Source organism: Paroedura picta, chromosome 2 (assembly GCF_049243985.1).
Source record: "Paroedura picta isolate Pp20150507F chromosome 2, Ppicta_v3.0, whole genome shotgun sequence".
Taxonomy (NCBI): domain Eukaryota; kingdom Metazoa; phylum Chordata; class Lepidosauria; order Squamata; family Gekkonidae; genus Paroedura; species Paroedura picta.
Window position 1 is genome coordinate 185,676,047 of NC_135370.1, and position 15,602 is coordinate 185,691,648.

The 15,602-nt window shown below is 53.5% G+C and overlaps 1 protein-coding gene across 16 annotated transcripts in view; it reads right to left on the reverse strand.

Moving 5' to 3' along the window:
- Positions 1-15,602, reverse strand: part of PNPLA6 (patatin like domain 6, lysophospholipase) — a 102,322-nt gene that overhangs the window by 75,520 nt on the left and 11,200 nt on the right. For all 16 annotated transcript variants that reach the window (XR_013228627.1, XR_013228628.1, XR_013228629.1 and 13 more), the window contains exons 2-12: positions 13,200-13,276; positions 10,928-11,015; positions 10,128-10,210; positions 9,691-9,788; positions 9,146-9,286; positions 4,302-4,461; positions 4,025-4,105; positions 3,590-3,718; positions 3,314-3,394; positions 1,037-1,187; positions 47-130 (exon numbers count right to left, since the gene is read on the reverse strand). Coding sequence is in view for 12 of the 16 variants with exons in the window: in XM_077324159.1 (XP_077180274.1) it covers positions 47-130; positions 1,037-1,187; positions 3,314-3,394; positions 3,590-3,718; positions 4,025-4,105; positions 4,302-4,461; positions 9,146-9,286; positions 9,691-9,788; positions 10,128-10,210; positions 10,928-11,015; positions 13,200-13,238 (1,135 nt within the window). In the remaining 4 variants the exon portion in view is untranslated. The remainder of the gene's footprint in view (positions 1-46; positions 131-1,036; positions 1,188-3,313; positions 3,395-3,589; positions 3,719-4,024; positions 4,106-4,301; positions 4,462-9,145; positions 9,287-9,690; positions 9,789-10,127; positions 10,211-10,927; positions 11,016-13,199; positions 13,277-15,602) is intronic.

The following is a 15,602-nucleotide window of genomic DNA, read 5'->3' on the forward strand; positions in this document are numbered from 1 at the left end:
GCATCCAAGAGCAAAGAAGAGCAAAGAGGCCAAGAGAGACCCATACCTGAAATGTCGACCGGCATAGAGATGCACCGACTCAGCAGTGGGGCAGAAGGGGACTCCGGCAGACCAGACTTCGAAGGGTCCCCTAGAAGAAGAATGCCCCCCAGGCAGCCCTTCAGTCCTGCACCCAGCAAGGTGCCAGAAGCAATCTCTGCAGCCCCCATGACCCGGGGGAGGTCAGGGGAAGCCCCCTCCAGTTTTCCAGAGGGGGTTTTAAACGGTATTTTCTGTATTGTATTTTAGGTATGTTATCTCAGCTGTTAAGATGCCTTAAGTTCTGCAGGGTAGAAAGGCAGCTAATAGATATACAGATGCCGCCTGGATACAGTAGCCAACTCCCCTCTTCCTCGCCAGCATGATCCACTGCAGTCAGCACAGCCAAGAGGGGGCAGGGAAGGGAGCCCCCATCAAGCCCGGACTAAATATATAATAAATGATTATAAATGATTTGGATTAGGATTAGAGGGGAGAAATTATGCAGATGATACTAAACCGGGAGGGGTAGCAAACACAAGTGAAGACCTAATCAGAATGCAGGATGATCTTGATAGGCTCGAGAAGTGGGCTAAACTGAATAAAACGAAGTTCAATAGGGACAAATGTAAAGTTCTGCATTTAGGTAGGAAAAACCAAATACACCAATATAGGATGGGGGAGGCTTGTCTTGGCAGCAGCATGTGCGAAAAGGATCCAGGAGTCTTAGTAGACCATACATTGAACATGAGTCAGCAGTGTGACTCAGTGGCTAAAAAGGCAAATTTTGCGCTGTATCAAACGGAGTATCGTGTCCAGATCAGAGGAGGTGAAGGGGGAAGGGGGAGAAGGCCGCTCCGTCCCCCTCCTGTAACCCCCACCAGCTCCTCCTGTGGGGCGAGGGAGCGGCCATGGAAAGGGCCAGCCAGGGGGAGCGGAAAGGACTGGGGAGGAGGGCAGGGGACAGGGAGCAAAGGAGTCTGCCCTGCCAGCCGATGACCAGGGCAGCTTCCCTTACCTGAGTCCTTGGCAGCCACCTCTGGCGGCTTCCCAGCACTCTCTCTGGCATCCTCGACAGAGGACGTGCTGATGCCACGCTTGCTGTGCCGGACGGGACTGGTGCGGGAGGCGTGGCCTGCCTGGGGAAACAGCCGCAGGGGCTGCATCTCCTGGGAAAGCAAGCAGAGCACCATTGTCACAGACCGAAGGCTGGTCCGCTGGTCCGGCTGACCACAGGAGACCCCCTTGTAGAAAACTGCTCCCGACACAGGAGGTGCAGAGAAATCAGTCCTTATTGAGGGATTCCAAGAGAGGCAGAGCTTGGCAGGAACAGGAGCAGTGACAGAGACAAACACAGGTGGCCCCCTTGGGTTAGTTTAGGGGGTTAGTTTAAGCGGGAGAAACGGTTTTCCTAGAGGACGCTTCTGATCTAAAAGGTGTGAATCCAGGAGACATTCAGTCTGCACCCTCGTGTTCGGGGCAAACACCCAACACAACACACACAGTCCAGTAAGACTTGTGAAAGGCTGTGCAGTTTGCCAATGACTGGCTCACCTTGGTTTAGGCCTGCTCCAACAGCCCTCTGCACCCAGCCGTCTCACTCCCTGATGACTCCTGTCCAACCCAGATCTATGGAAGGTTTCTGCCAAAGACCCTGAAGAGCTGCTAGCCCAGGAGCAGCCAGCCAAGCCAAGTCCAAAGAGAGGACATGGCACAGGGGCACATCTCTGCTAATAATCAGTCCCTAACAGGGCAGGGCGTCTGAGTTCCGCACGGCCTGTAAGAAGGAGCTCTTCCGCCAGGCGTTTGGTTGAGGCCAGGGCAGCGGCCGGAGTTTTAACGATCAAGACCTCTGGGCCATGTTTGCCTTGGGTCATCAGCATGGACCCATAGGCTGGAAGGCCTAGAGATCTTAAGTAGGTCGCCATCTGTCATTTGCCTATGTTGTTCATTTGCCTGTATGGAGTTTTTATATTGTAATTTAATTGTTTTATTCTGCGAACCACCATGAGACGGCTTTGTCAAGAGTGATGGTATACAAATCGAAAAATAAGTAAACAAAATGAATGCAACCAAGGTCTCACTACGTGTCTCAGAAACCACCCTGCCCCTGAGGAGGCTTACAAGCCCCACTCCCCCCAGGAGCAGTCAGGAAGGCTCCAAACCAGCACGCTGGATGCTGCCAATGGCACGGTGAGCACACTTGAGCACTGAGCTTACCACGCCAAACTGCCCATTCAGTCAACACCAGCTGAACCGGATTGCCTCCTGTTCTCCCCACACTGTGCATGCACTGAATCATGCCACTGATTCAACCTGGCTGGCAGCCATTGGGATCACTAAGGACGGCCTCCCAGATGACCGCCCAAGGGCAGGATGCTGCTGAAACACAGCATTTATAGAGGACGGAGTCAGCAATCAATCTGTGGGAGATCCAACTGTTTATTTGAACAATGGCCTGCTAAGCAGAGCAGCTATGCAGCAAGACTGGGAAAACCCTAGTCATCCATGGGGCTTTGTGAGAACACCCCACTACCCACAATTGTGCTGCTCTACCTGGTAAGAAATGCAGAGAAACCACCTGTCGAACAGCCACAACCCAAAAAAGAGAACTAGCAAATTGGTCACCAGTGGATCATCTCTCTGTTCACTGCTGGCAAAAAGGGCAGAGGCTGAAGGGGCAGGTCCCGGGACCCCCCTACTTTAGCCACTGACACCGTCTTTGAGGCCCACGGGACATGGGAATGCCTTGCTCGAGTGCCAGGGCTGTGGGCAAGGAAAGAAACCCACACTGTTCTCTCTGGCTGCCTCTAGAGTAGCGATCCCCAACCTGTGGGCCGCAGACCACATGTGGTCCTTCGACTAATTGGAGGTGGGCCATGAAGGACGCCATCTCTCCCCCCCCCCCCCGGCCCTTTACTTCATCCCCCCAGCCCTTTACAACACACTTTATTGTTGTGGCGTGTCTGTATCTTATTTTGAAGGGATGTTTAAACATTACCATAGCGATCAGAGAGCGCTAGGGCAGTGGTTGAGAGTAGAGGAGTAAACTACCCCCCCCTGGGCCTCAGTAAAAGGCGTTGAGTGGTCCCTGGTGATAAATAGGTTGGGGACCACTGCTCTAGAGGGCTAAGATGACTCACTCACAACTAAATCATGAATCCCTTGATAATGAGGAGAAGGGCAGCGGTCACAGGTGCCTGAAGAGATCGTGCTTTCCCATCTCCCACCATGGGAGAAAGGGAGGGGGGAGGGAGAAGGGTTACTCGGGGGTCCAGCTGAGCTGGTCACTCACGTGGCTGAACAGCTCGTTGGTGAGGCCGAGGTAGTTGTGCAAGGCCAGGAAGGTGACTCTCTGCAGGCGCACCATGATGATCTGGAAGCAGAAGTGGCCGGTGGCCCAGAGGACAAGTGGCACAGGATTCAGGCCATGCTCGACCCCCCCCCTCCCCCCATGCCTCAGGCCAGCTGGGGCATCCCCAGGCAGAGCTCAAGGGATGCAAGCATCAAGCCGGAGCAGGAGGATACACAGGGGAGGCAAGCCAAGGCCCAGGTGCGGGTGGGCGCTCACCTGCACCACCCGGACAAGACTTTCCGGGTACTTCTCAAAGACAGCCGAGAAAGCCTCCACAGGGAGGCGCAGCACTGTGGAGTCCTCTGCCGCCCGTGCAGAGACAGTGCGATATGGCCGCTGGTGACCCTGCCAGAAAGACACACCCAGTCCTTTGCAGAGGAGAGCGTGAGGCACGTGCGCCTGCCCTCCTGCCCTCCTGCCTCCTGCCCGTGATGCGAGCAGCGTGGGCCTCCATCAGTGCCAGAAGTAGCAGCACCAGGGCTTTGCTGTTCCTCGTCTGAGGAGCAGCCTCACAAAACAGGCCAAGCCCGGAGAGACGGGGAAGGAGGCGAGGGCGTGCCGTGGGCAGCCCAGGAGGCGGGGCTTCAAGAAGGGCAGGGAAGCGGGGGTGGGCAGGAGGAGAAATGGCATCGTGATGGAAGAGAACCTTACCGTGATCACGTCCAGGATGCTGAGGAGGCTGTGCACGCTGTCCCCAGGGAACACCTCCTTCACAAGGGTCTCCTTCCCATCCTGCATCACACCCACACAGACATGCCTGAGCATCCAACCCACACTGCTGCTCAGCCTCGGAGCTGGGGCATCCCTCCAAGGAATCCTCCCCTCCCACACCACCCCCACCCCCACCGAGACAGGAGTTGCACAACACAGACCGCAGAGTTGTTGGGCTGCAAGAAGTGATCGGCAATCCCCCAAGCTGTTCCCTCACCTGCTCAGACAGGAAGAGCTCCAGCTTGCCCTCCTGGACCACGTAGATGCTGGTGTCCGGCTGCCCAGGGCGGAAGACGTACTCGCCTTGCTGGCACTGCTGGAAGGTCATGTGCTTGCACAGCTCCAGGAATAAGGGCTTCTCAAAGTGACCCAGGACCCTGTGAGGAAGGGAGGCATGACATCCCTCCAGCAGCCCCCACACACGAGAGGTGCCATCTCAGACCCACAGGCCCCCCGCCCCCTGCAAGCTGAAACCCTGCATGGGTGGGCATGGGCCTTCTCCCAGTGCACCGAATCTCCATGGTAGCTTGCAGGCCAGGGTTGGTCTCTTGTGGCCCTTCCTTGCCTGCCCAGGGAATTGCTGATCACCACTGTGGGATGGAAGGTGAATTTCCTCTGGGATATTTTTTTCATAGAATCATAGAGTTGGAAGGGGCCATACAGGCCATCTAGTCCAACCCCCTGCTCAACGCAGGATTAGCCCTAAGCATCCTAAAGCATCCAAGAAAAGTGTGTCTCCAACCTTTGCTTGAAGACTGCCAGTGAGGGGGAGCTCACCACCTCCTTAGGCAGCCTATTCCACTGCTGAACTACTCTGACTGAAAATTTTTTTTTCTGATATCTAGCCTACTAAAATCCAAGTAAACGACATCAACCGAATTTCCACGATCCAGCAGAAGAAGAAGAAGAAGAGTTGGTTCTTATATGCCACTTTTCCCTACCCGAAGGAGGCTCAAAGCGGCTTACAGTCGCCTTCCTATTCCTCTCCCTGCAAACCTGTTACTTGGTCAAAAAAGGAAACCAGGTTGGTCTGGCAGGACCTGTTGGAGACAAATCCATGCTGACTTCCTTGGATCACCAAATTGTCCTCCAGATGTTTGCAGATCACTCCCTTTAATATCTGCTCCATTATCTTCCCCACAACAGAGGTCAGACTCACTGGTCTGTAGTTTCCCAAGTCATCCTTCCTCCCTTTTTTGAAGATCGGAATAACGTTTGCTCTCTTCCAGTCCTCCGGGACATCTCCAGTCCTTAAAGAGGTCCTGAAGATGATGGACAAGGGCTGTGCAAGTTCTACAGAAATTTCTTTGAGCACTCTCGGGTGCATTTCATCTGGCCCACGGGATCTGAACTCATCCAGTGCAGCTAAATGCCTCTCAACAACCTCTCTGTCCATGTCAACCTGCTACAGGGAGGGGGGATCATTTGGACATGAAATTGGGGTCACTGTGGGTAGGCATGAGGTTGGGAGTTCTTGCAATGTGTAGGGAGTTGGACTAAATGACCAACTCTCGGATTCTAGGATTCTAAGCTACCGCAGTGACCTATGCCTCCATACAAAGGGAGGCATCAAATATCACCCCCATCTCCTGACGGTGCATGAAGTTGTAAACTACACACTGTCAAGATAAGGGAGCCAAACGTCCTCATTTCCTCCCCAGCCACAGGGCTTCCGTCTTCATGGGGTTAAGCTTCGGGTGACTCTGTGGCAGTCACCCACTCACAGCCTCCAGGCATCTGGCCAAGGACTCTGGGGGTGTGTCTGGCTGGCTGCCCAACAACAGATAGAGCTGAGCATCATCAGCAGACTGCTGACACCCCAGCCTATACCTCTGCAGCCGCAGCAGCTGGGCAGGAAGACGCATAAAGATGTTAGGCTATGAGCTAAAAGCTCATGGTTGACTCTAACAAAAGCTGCTGTGAGATCTAACCATATTCGCAGTGCTGATCCACCTCAGTCCAACTCTTCCTAGAGATCATCCATGAGAGCAAGCAGTGCCCTTTCCGCCCTGTGGCCAGGTCATAAACCAGACTGGTGTGGGTCCAAACCAGAAGTTTCCTCTAGGTTTGCTTGTAATCGACCTGTGGCTGACCTAGAAGCGCCAAGTGTGAGACTGGGCGGTAGTCGGCGGGATCCTGCTGGTCATGAGAAGATTTCTTCAGTAAAGGCCAAACCACCGCCTCCTTTAAACTCTCCGTGAATGTCCCAGAGGACGGGGACAGATGTCTAACTTCCCAGAGGGGTTCCCCTACTCTCCTGTTGCCCACTTTCACAAGACATGAGGGACAGGGGTCAAGTGGTCAGCCTCCCTGGAGCTAGGTCCAGATTATGAGCAGAGGCAGGCTCATCCGCATGGACTTTGGAGTCCCCCAAGATAGGCACCCTGGGAGGCTGCAACGCCCAGGCGACGGCTGCCTCTCGTCAATTCAGCGTGACATCTGCTGCTGCACTAGGCAGGCGGCATACCCGTCAGATGGCCAATTTCATGACTGAGTCCCTCCCCAGGCCCACCCTCCCAATGCCTGAGACTGTTGGAGTGGGCAGGGAATGCCTTGTCGGAAAGACTCCTGGTCAGCAAAGCAACCCCTGCCCCCCTTCCCCCGATCCTGTGGTCCATGACTGATGCAGGACGAAGCACCCCAGCAGGGCAACAGTTCCGTCCTCCCTTGCCCAGGTCTTGGTCAGGCATGCCAGGTGCTCTGTGGAACATGCTTGCAGAGTTGCAGTCTGATACCCCTGGCATCACACAACATCGGTGCTGGAGCTGGATCTCCCCCCTTAGCCCCCCCCTTGCCCCCGCATCTCTTGGGAGGGGGTCCAAACATTCCTGCATCTCTGTCCCCATCTATTGACATTCCTTCTCCCATCCCCAGCCTGCTGGGACACTGGCAACCTGCACTGAAACACAGCCCCGCATTTCTATTTATTTATCACTTTTCGACTGCCCTGCCCCACGAGCAGGTTACTATTTTGACAACAGTTCAAGCCACAATGTAGCCTAACGGGCAATCCGGCAAAATGCTTCTCCACCTTGCCAACAATTCTCCCCATCTCCCTTCTTGGGTGCAGAGACCCCCTTTTCCCCACTGTAACCTCTCTTATCTCTGTTTACATGCTCCCCTCCCCAATTAGGTACCACAGCCAATGCTCTATCCTTAACAACACAAAAGCCCCTCCGAAAACTCATACCCGTTGTCTCTGTGGCCGAGGAGATCATGGCTTCCTTGGGGCTTCCCTCTGCGACTAAGACCTTGCAAGGCAGAGTGAGGATGTCCAGAATAAGGGGACTTGCCATATTCCTATGATCCTAAGGACAGTGCTGGTTGCATCTTGAACAATCCTTGGAGAAAGCTTCAACTTCTAGCAGTTTCTTTTAGTGGCTTTTTTCCAGAACCACCAATGGAGAACCCAATGGAGACCTGTGATCTCAAGAACCAGGACGCTGCATGCAAGTCCATCAGTACTCCCAGCAATGTTGTACTTTGGTCCAATTTCAACAGGAGGCCAGAAGAGGGCCTCCTGTTCTGCAGGTGGGCCTTGACCCACAGCCTCCGCCCTTAGAGGCTTCTCTGCTCCCATTTAAAGGTGCCATTGTGGATACTGAGGCACGAAGAGGCTTTCAACACCATACCTCTTCCTCTTGCTGCTTTCTGTGTTTATGAACACCGTGCTCCATTGCTCTCTTGCCTCCTATTGACTCCTGGAAGCTTTGAGTTTTCCACCTTCCCAGCAAGTGGGATTACGTGCGAGCTTGCTCCTTTGAAACTAGGAGATCGAGCGGCTCTCTTGTGGGCCTCTCTCCCATTTGGTTTCTTCTCACATCTGAGTCCCAAGGTGTGTCTTAGTTAGGCCTTCCTATAGTAAGAGTTCCCCTCTTCCTAGGGGGCACCTGACACAGACAAGATCATAAATAGATCCTCTCCCAGGGGCTCAGAGGAGGAGGCCAAATCCTGAGCTTCAACCTCACTGTTCCAGCTAGTGCCCTTCCTGCCCCCCGCAGGCCTCTTCCCAGCTCCCATTTCCCTCTTTTATCTCCTTTCTCCTCCTCCTCCTTCTGTCTACCCTGTTCCTTATGCCAGAGGGAGGGGCTGAAATCAAACTGGCCGACAGGCAGTACTGGTAAAATTTGGCCTCCTCTATAAACTGTGCCAGGGAACAATTTGGCCTCCTCTATAAACTGTGCCAGGGAACAATTTGGCCACCATATTTGGAAAAAATGGCGGGGAGGGGGGGACCAACTGGTGCTTGTAGGGAAAGTATCCTTAATCTTTGTGCCGTCCCCAAGCTTTTCTCTCTCCTTACATATGTAGTCTAGTGATTATTTCCCTTTCATTGTCTGAAGGAGTGTGCGTGCACACGATAGCTCACCCCTTGAATAAAACTTTGCTGGTCTTGAGGTTGCCACTGGACTCACACACTGTCAGCATGGAAGGACTGTACCAGGGCACTGGGGGACCATGGGCATGCAGCCTGGAAATCCACACCCCAGGCAGCCGCTGGTTCTTCAAGGCCCAGCTAGCCAGAGCCTGCTGACCTCCACAAGCACCAACCAGCTGCCTGGCCCCTCTGTCTCGGCTGGCAAGTGGGGCTGCTCTCAAGTGGCAGCCAGCTCGTGGGGCTTTCAAGGTGAGAGACAAACAGGGGACGTATTTGCCATTGCCTGACTCCACACAGCAGCCCCCTACTTCTTTCGTGGTCCCTCTCCCAAGCTCTGAGGAGACCACTCCTGGCTTCTCTTGGGCTTCTTCGTAGAGAGGGCTTTCCAGGCATGCTCAGGCACAGAGAGGAGGCTGAGGGGCACACGTTAGCCTGACCTCCTGCCTCAGCCAAGAGTGGGAGAAAGAGGAGGAGGAGGAGGAGGAGGAGGAACAAGGTGCAGCCCTCCATTTGAGGCCAAAAGAAACGGTGCCAGATCGTGGCCTACATGCAGATGACAGTTTAGTACAACATGCAGACGACAGCCTGGTTCAGTACAAAGCAGCTTTGTGTGAGTGTCGGATCTATTCCTGTGAAATGATCTTCCTTGGACAGGAAGCACCGGGGACCCAGCAAACGCTTACCGGACATTCTTCAGCATGTAGAGGACCTCAGAGGGCAGGTGGGAATTGGCCACATCAAACTCTGTAAGATCAGCCTCCAGGACAGAGGGAGGGGGCTCCTTCAGTTGGAGGGTTGGCAGCTCCTTCTTGATGCGCAGGATCCTGAGCACAGGGAGAGAAATACCAGCACCGCCCATGGAGACAGAAAAATAATTTACCCTGTTCACTGAGAACTGGCAAGAACCAAGAGGGCTTCAAAATACAAAGGAGAGGAATTAAGCAATCAGAATTATTTTCTGCTTCCAGAAGAAGCAGTGGAGAGGCCCCTTCCATAGATATTCTCAGCGGGTGATTTCTTCGGACCAGGACCACTGGCCTTGCAGCCGTGGGACCAATGCGGAGGGAGGGAGGGGGGGGGTTCAACACTCTTCCCAGCCCCCACGCCAGCGGTCCAGGAGAGCTATTCTGTTCTCCTCTTTCCTCCCCATGCCCAGATCATCTCTGTTCCCCAAGGGCACTGTTCAGACAGGTCTGGGGCTTCCCTTTTGGCCCCTTTGCTCACTCACTTTTTGGCAATATTCAGCATCTTGAGCTTCTTCTTCATGCGTGGCCGGGAAGCAGAGGAGATGGTGGTGTCGACCAGGGATGATGTGGACTGAGAAACCTGCCAGTGGAACCGATACGGTCAGACACGAAAGGGCCTCCTGGAGGTGTCCCAATGGGGCATGCTCACTGACGGCTGCTCATCTCCCCAAAGTCTTGCTCTTCCTTCTGGCAGGAAACTCGTTAGGCATATAAGAAACCCCCACTAGGAGCATGAGTCCTCATCCAACGTGATTCACTCCCACTCTGGTTGACCAGGCGAGCCTTCACGGAGCCCCCCAAACTCCCACCCAGCCACGTGCCACTTAGCTCGCCAGGAGCCTCGACTGACCCGTTCATCCCTAATGGGCCCCAACATGGTGCCGGCAGCGCCACCCCTCCGCACATCCTGAAGCCTCACCTTGCGCATGATCTTGCGCCCGTAGAACAACACTTTGTCCCGCTTGCGGAATCGGTACTTGGGCTGCTCCTGGGCCTGAACGGCTGCGGGAAGAGGGGACGTGGCAGACCAGGCCCAGAATGCTCCTCCTCTTATTTATACTGATTCATTCATTTTACTTGCTGACTGAGACTCCCGGGCCTTGCCGGCTTGTGGTGGTTTACAATAAAATGATAAAACCCACATGAAAACAGGAGAAAATATGCAATCCAGTACTGTCCTGGCCCCTACCTGGGGGAATGAGCTCCCGGGGGAGCTGCGGGCCCTGCAGGATTTGTCAACGTTCTGCAGGGCCTGCAAGACGGAGCTCTTCCGCCAGGTCTGCGGTTGAGGATGGGGACGGCGAGGTAGATTCATCACCCCCCCCACCCCCCACCGGGGTTTGAAGTGTACATCGTTCCTCCTCCATTTCTCCATCGCCTCGGTAGTCGGGGTGGGAGCGGGATATTTTTTTTCCTGCCATGTTGGGAGTTTTTAATGTCTTTTAGTGGGGTTTTAATGGGGTTTTAAGACTATTGTTACCTGCCACAAGCCTGTCAGGGAGTGGTGGGAAATAAATCGAATGAATAAATACATAAATAATAAACAAACTAACTAACATATAAAACTAATCTAATCCTCCCCTCCCTTCTGACTGCAGCCACCCCAGCCCCCAACCACTGTCTCATGCCCAGATTCCTGGCAAACAGGGCCTGTTTGGGGTCCTCTTCCTCGGGAAGGGGCTCTCCTCATCCCCTCAAAGACATACAAAGAGAACTCACTTGGATGGCGGAGCTGCCGCACCAGCAGCAGGATCAGGGCAGCCACAAGCAGGACCGACAGCCCGACACCCATCATCAGCCCCAACACCTGTGGGGAAGAAGCAGAGCTCCAGTGGCCAGGGCTGGTGGTGGTGGTGGTGGGGGGGGGGGACAAGGTGTACTGGGAATGCTGCCGAGCTCTGGGCAGGGAGGTCCCCCCCACAGTGCGCATGATGGGTGTTGAGCCAGGGGCGCGGGCAGAGACCCGTCCCCTCAGGAGCAACCGTGTAGAAGAAGCCAATGGGAGACCAGTCAACTTAGGCATGCCCCCCCTCACCTGGGCCCCACTGCAGTCTGAGCAGAGAGGGGGCTCCTTTGCATCTCCTTGACCCCACAGACTCATTCCCTAGTACGCATGTGCAAGGAGAATACTCGGGCCAAACTGATTTATCTAAATCACCTATGGTGCAGTTTTTATGTGGTTAAATTGATTCGGCACCATTGAAATCAAGGGTGCCATTCAAGTCGATGGGGATTTTGCCCTATCTGTCTTTTCAGGGCTCAGGGAGGGAGGGGGGATGGATTTCAGGTAGAGGCACAAAACTTGCAGCATAGCTGCAGGAGCCTCACCTCATTGCCAAAAAGATTGGACCAGGGGGCTCAGTTCTAGGGACACCCAAAGGCCCCCATCTACTCTCCATTATTTCCTAGGATTGAGGGGGGGGGGACAGATTCTCTGGTCTGTCCTCACCACAGGAAATAATGGAGGTTGGATGGGGGCATCCTCTTTGGGTGCCCCTAGAATATGACCTCTTGGTCCAATCATTTTGCAACTTGGGGGTTCTTTTAAGGAGAGACTCCTGCAGCTGCACTACAAGTTTGGTACTACTACCTCAAATTCCCACCCCCACAGCCCCAGAAGAAAGGGAGAACTTCTCCCCCAGTCTCTTTCCCTTTAAAGTTTAAATGGCCACTTCTTTGAATTTGGCAATACAAGCAAGGTTGATTTGGCCATTTAAGCCTATTGGGAAATGGCAATTCAGAATGGATTTGGCCGACTGGGGTCCAAGGCTGATTTGGATACTTTTTGGCCATATTGACTCATGCCTACCTAATCCCTGGACCCAGCCAGAGCTGGAAATCCAAGAGCAGGATGTGACAGGGAGGAAAACAGCAATGAACAATCAGTGGTAGCACTGGAGAGGTAGGTCTGGAGGCCTCCTGAAGAGCACCGTTCTCAGTGCCACAATTTTGGCAAGTGTATAAGGGCCACAGTGGAAATTCTTGGGCTGGTCAGGGAAGAGCCTCTTTTCTGCAGACCCCTTTCTTGCTTTCAGGACACAAATTCATGCCCTTTCTGTGGCTTAGAATGTGTCCTGGGGGTGGGGGTGGGGGTGGGGGTGGGGGGGACAAAATTTCCAGGGCTCTGCTCTTAGTCAGGACAGAAGGTGGCCTAGATTTCTGGGCCTTTCTCTGGACTACAGGGAAGCAGCAGGGAGCATCTGTGCAAGGATCTCCAGGTACTGGACTCCATGGCAGGGATGGGCTCCCCATCAGGAGCCACCAGAACAGGTGCTGGCTCCAGCCCAAGGCCTCCTACTAAGAGAATTCATCAAGGCAAGACAAGGAGGGCCTATTCCCAGGTGACCAAGAAACCACGCCCCTTCTGCAGCCCATGCAGACCCATCCCTCAGCACTGGAACACCTCCCGCGTGTGGGTGGGAGCAGCCTTGCTCAGCCCCTGGGCAGGAGCCTTCATCCCCTCCTCGCCATGCTGGTTTCCACAAAGAGTTGGACACTGGACAGCACGGGGGATGGCAAATGCTGCCGGGAGAGAAAAGGCAACAGTCCCTGAAGGACTGGCATAGGACGGAGTGCATAGAAACCTATGGGGCAGAAGGATGCAGGGAGACAAGCTAGGAGGTTTAGCAATGCAAGGACACCAAGTTGGCACCCCAAGAGCACCCCTCAGCATTCCTCATAGGGGAAATCAGGCTGCATTAATTAATGCACAAGAACAGTGCCGCCCCCCCCCCCAGCTGACTTTCACATTGGGAGGAAAGCTCAGGGGGGGGGGGAGTCCATGTCCTCACCCGGAAGCACCCTTGCTGCCCTTGGCTGAGAACACACTTGATCAGCCAGCTAAGGAAGCATGAAAGCCACAGCGACCCCTGCCCTCCTCTGTGGGTCTGGCGGAGGGAGAGGGAATGGCAGCAGGAGGGACAGCGGCCTGCCCAGATGACAAAGCAGGACTCGTTAAGTGGGGGCAACCTCATGCACAAGGCAGCCCTACCTCCTGCTCTTCCTGTGGCTCCGATTCACTCTGCCCCATGACGCCTCTTGGCTTCCAGGTTCAGCTCATCAAAGCCTCTGCAGACAAGAGAGAGAAATTCAGCTGCCCCCCTGCTATGCTGGACCACCAAAGCATCCATGGTGGGAGAATGCAATTCTCATGTGTATGAGAGCAGAGGGTGCCTGACCAGCTTCACAGGGCCTCCCTTGCTCCCATGGCAGCTTCCCTAATTCCTATTCATCCCCTCCCCCCTCCAAAAAAAAAAAAAAAGAGCAACAGCCTGTGAGGCACCTTGGAGCACTTTGGCCACACAGACCACGGGACGCCAGAGGATCAGGCAGTACCAGCAGCTCGGGATCCTCCTCCACTCATCCCACATGCTCGTTTTAGGACCTTTCAAGAGAAGCAAATGGCACGCTTCTGGTACCAGTCCAGAGCCAGATAATAAATACTCTAATTGCTTCACTGAGTAATGCCGATTCCCTCGCCTCCACCAGGGGTTGGCGTAGAGCACTGAGGAATACGATGCTTCCGAGGGGCACAACAGCCCCCATGTCCACAAACTCGATGTCCAACTCAATACAACAGAGTGAACCATCAGCAGATGAATTAAGCTCACTCCAACCTCTTGGCTTCCTACACTGTGCCACATCCCTCCCTTGCATCTCCAAGGCATGATGCTCTTCCTCGAGACTATAAAAAGGTAACAGAAAACGGGGAGCTGCCCCTCCACAAAGACACAGCAGATGCAGGTCTATCCAGGCCAAAGTCCCGACACCCGGCAAGAAGATCTGCACAAATACCGCAGTCACAACATTTCTACCCATTTATCTCTCTATCATACTTCTATACCGCCCTCCACGGAGGCTCAGGGCGGTTTACATTATAACAGAGAACCGTACATAAAACAGTCTGTAGAACATGTACATCGATAACCAACAATTGCAACCAAACACAACACAGTATAACAGTAAACAATCGTAATACAAACAGGTCCAGGGCTTGTTGATGGGATTCTGAGGGGGGGGAGCAGGGGCCCTTGGTCGCTGTAGATTACGTCTGGTCTCGGCCAAATGCCTGGTGGAGGAGCTCCTTTTTGCAGGCCCTGCGGAACTGTTTAAGCTTCGTCAGGGCCCTCATCTCTTCTGGGAGCTCGTTCCACCAGGTAGGAGCCAAAACAGAGAATGGTCTGGCCCTGGTCGAGACCAGACGGACTTCTTTAGGGCCAGGGATCCTTAGCTGATTGGAGGCAGTAGAGCGTAGAGCTCTTTTTGGGGCATAGGCGGGGAGGCGGTCCCTCAGGTGAGAATGAGGAGTTGCGAACATGAATGAAATCCATGCCACACAATATGCATGACATGAAAAACACCTGCCATGCAAAATACGGAAAAAAGGCTAACAGAATATGAACAGGTTTTGGAAGTTTATTTATTTATTACATTTGTACGTTGTGCAAACCTGTTATTCAAATGGGGCAAAATACCAGGACCCAAATAAGATTGTGGTGCAGCCCGCTGAACTGTTTTCCTTCTGTCCTACGAATCTGTGCCTTGTGCTTTCCAGAGAGATGTGACAGAGATCCCTGTACTTGCCCAGCTATGATTGAGTGGATTGAAATTTAGATATTATTTAGAATCATCATGGAGTTGGAAGAGGCAATAGAGGTCTTAAATTCTGTATCACCCTAAAGCATCCACAATAAGTATCTGTCCAGCCACTGCCTAAAGATTGCCAGTGAGGGGGAGCTCCCCACCTCCTTAGGCAGCCCCTTCCACTGCTGAACTACTATGGCGGAATTCCCCCCCCTCCCCAATATCTAGCCAGTACTCTTCTATATGTAGTTTAAACCCATTACTGTGGGTCATCCTCTACTGCCAACAGGAACTGCTCCCTATTCTTTTCAAAGTGAAAATCTTTCAAATACTTAAAAGACATGCTTAGGGCTAATCCTGCGTTGAGCAGGGGGTTGGACTAGATGGCCTGTATGGCCCCTTCCAACTCTATGATTCTATGATTCTATGATTCTATCCTAAAGCATCCAAGAAATGTTTGTGTCCAACCTTTGCTTGAAGACTTCCAGTGAGGGGGAGCTCACCACCTCCTTAGGCAGCCTATTCCACTGCTGAACTACTCGGACTGTGAAAAACTTTTTCCTGATATCTAGCCTACATCGTTGTACTTGAAGTTTAAACCCATTACTGCGTGTCCTCTCCTCTGCAGCCAGCAGAAACAGCATCCTGCCCTCCTCCAAGTGACAACCTTTCAAATACTTAAAGAGGGCTATCATGTCCCCTCTCAACCTCCTTTTCTCCAGGCTGAACATTCCCAAGTCCCTCAACCTATCTTCATAGGGCTTGGTCCCTTGGCCCCAGATCATCTTCGTCGCTCTTCTCTGTACCCTTT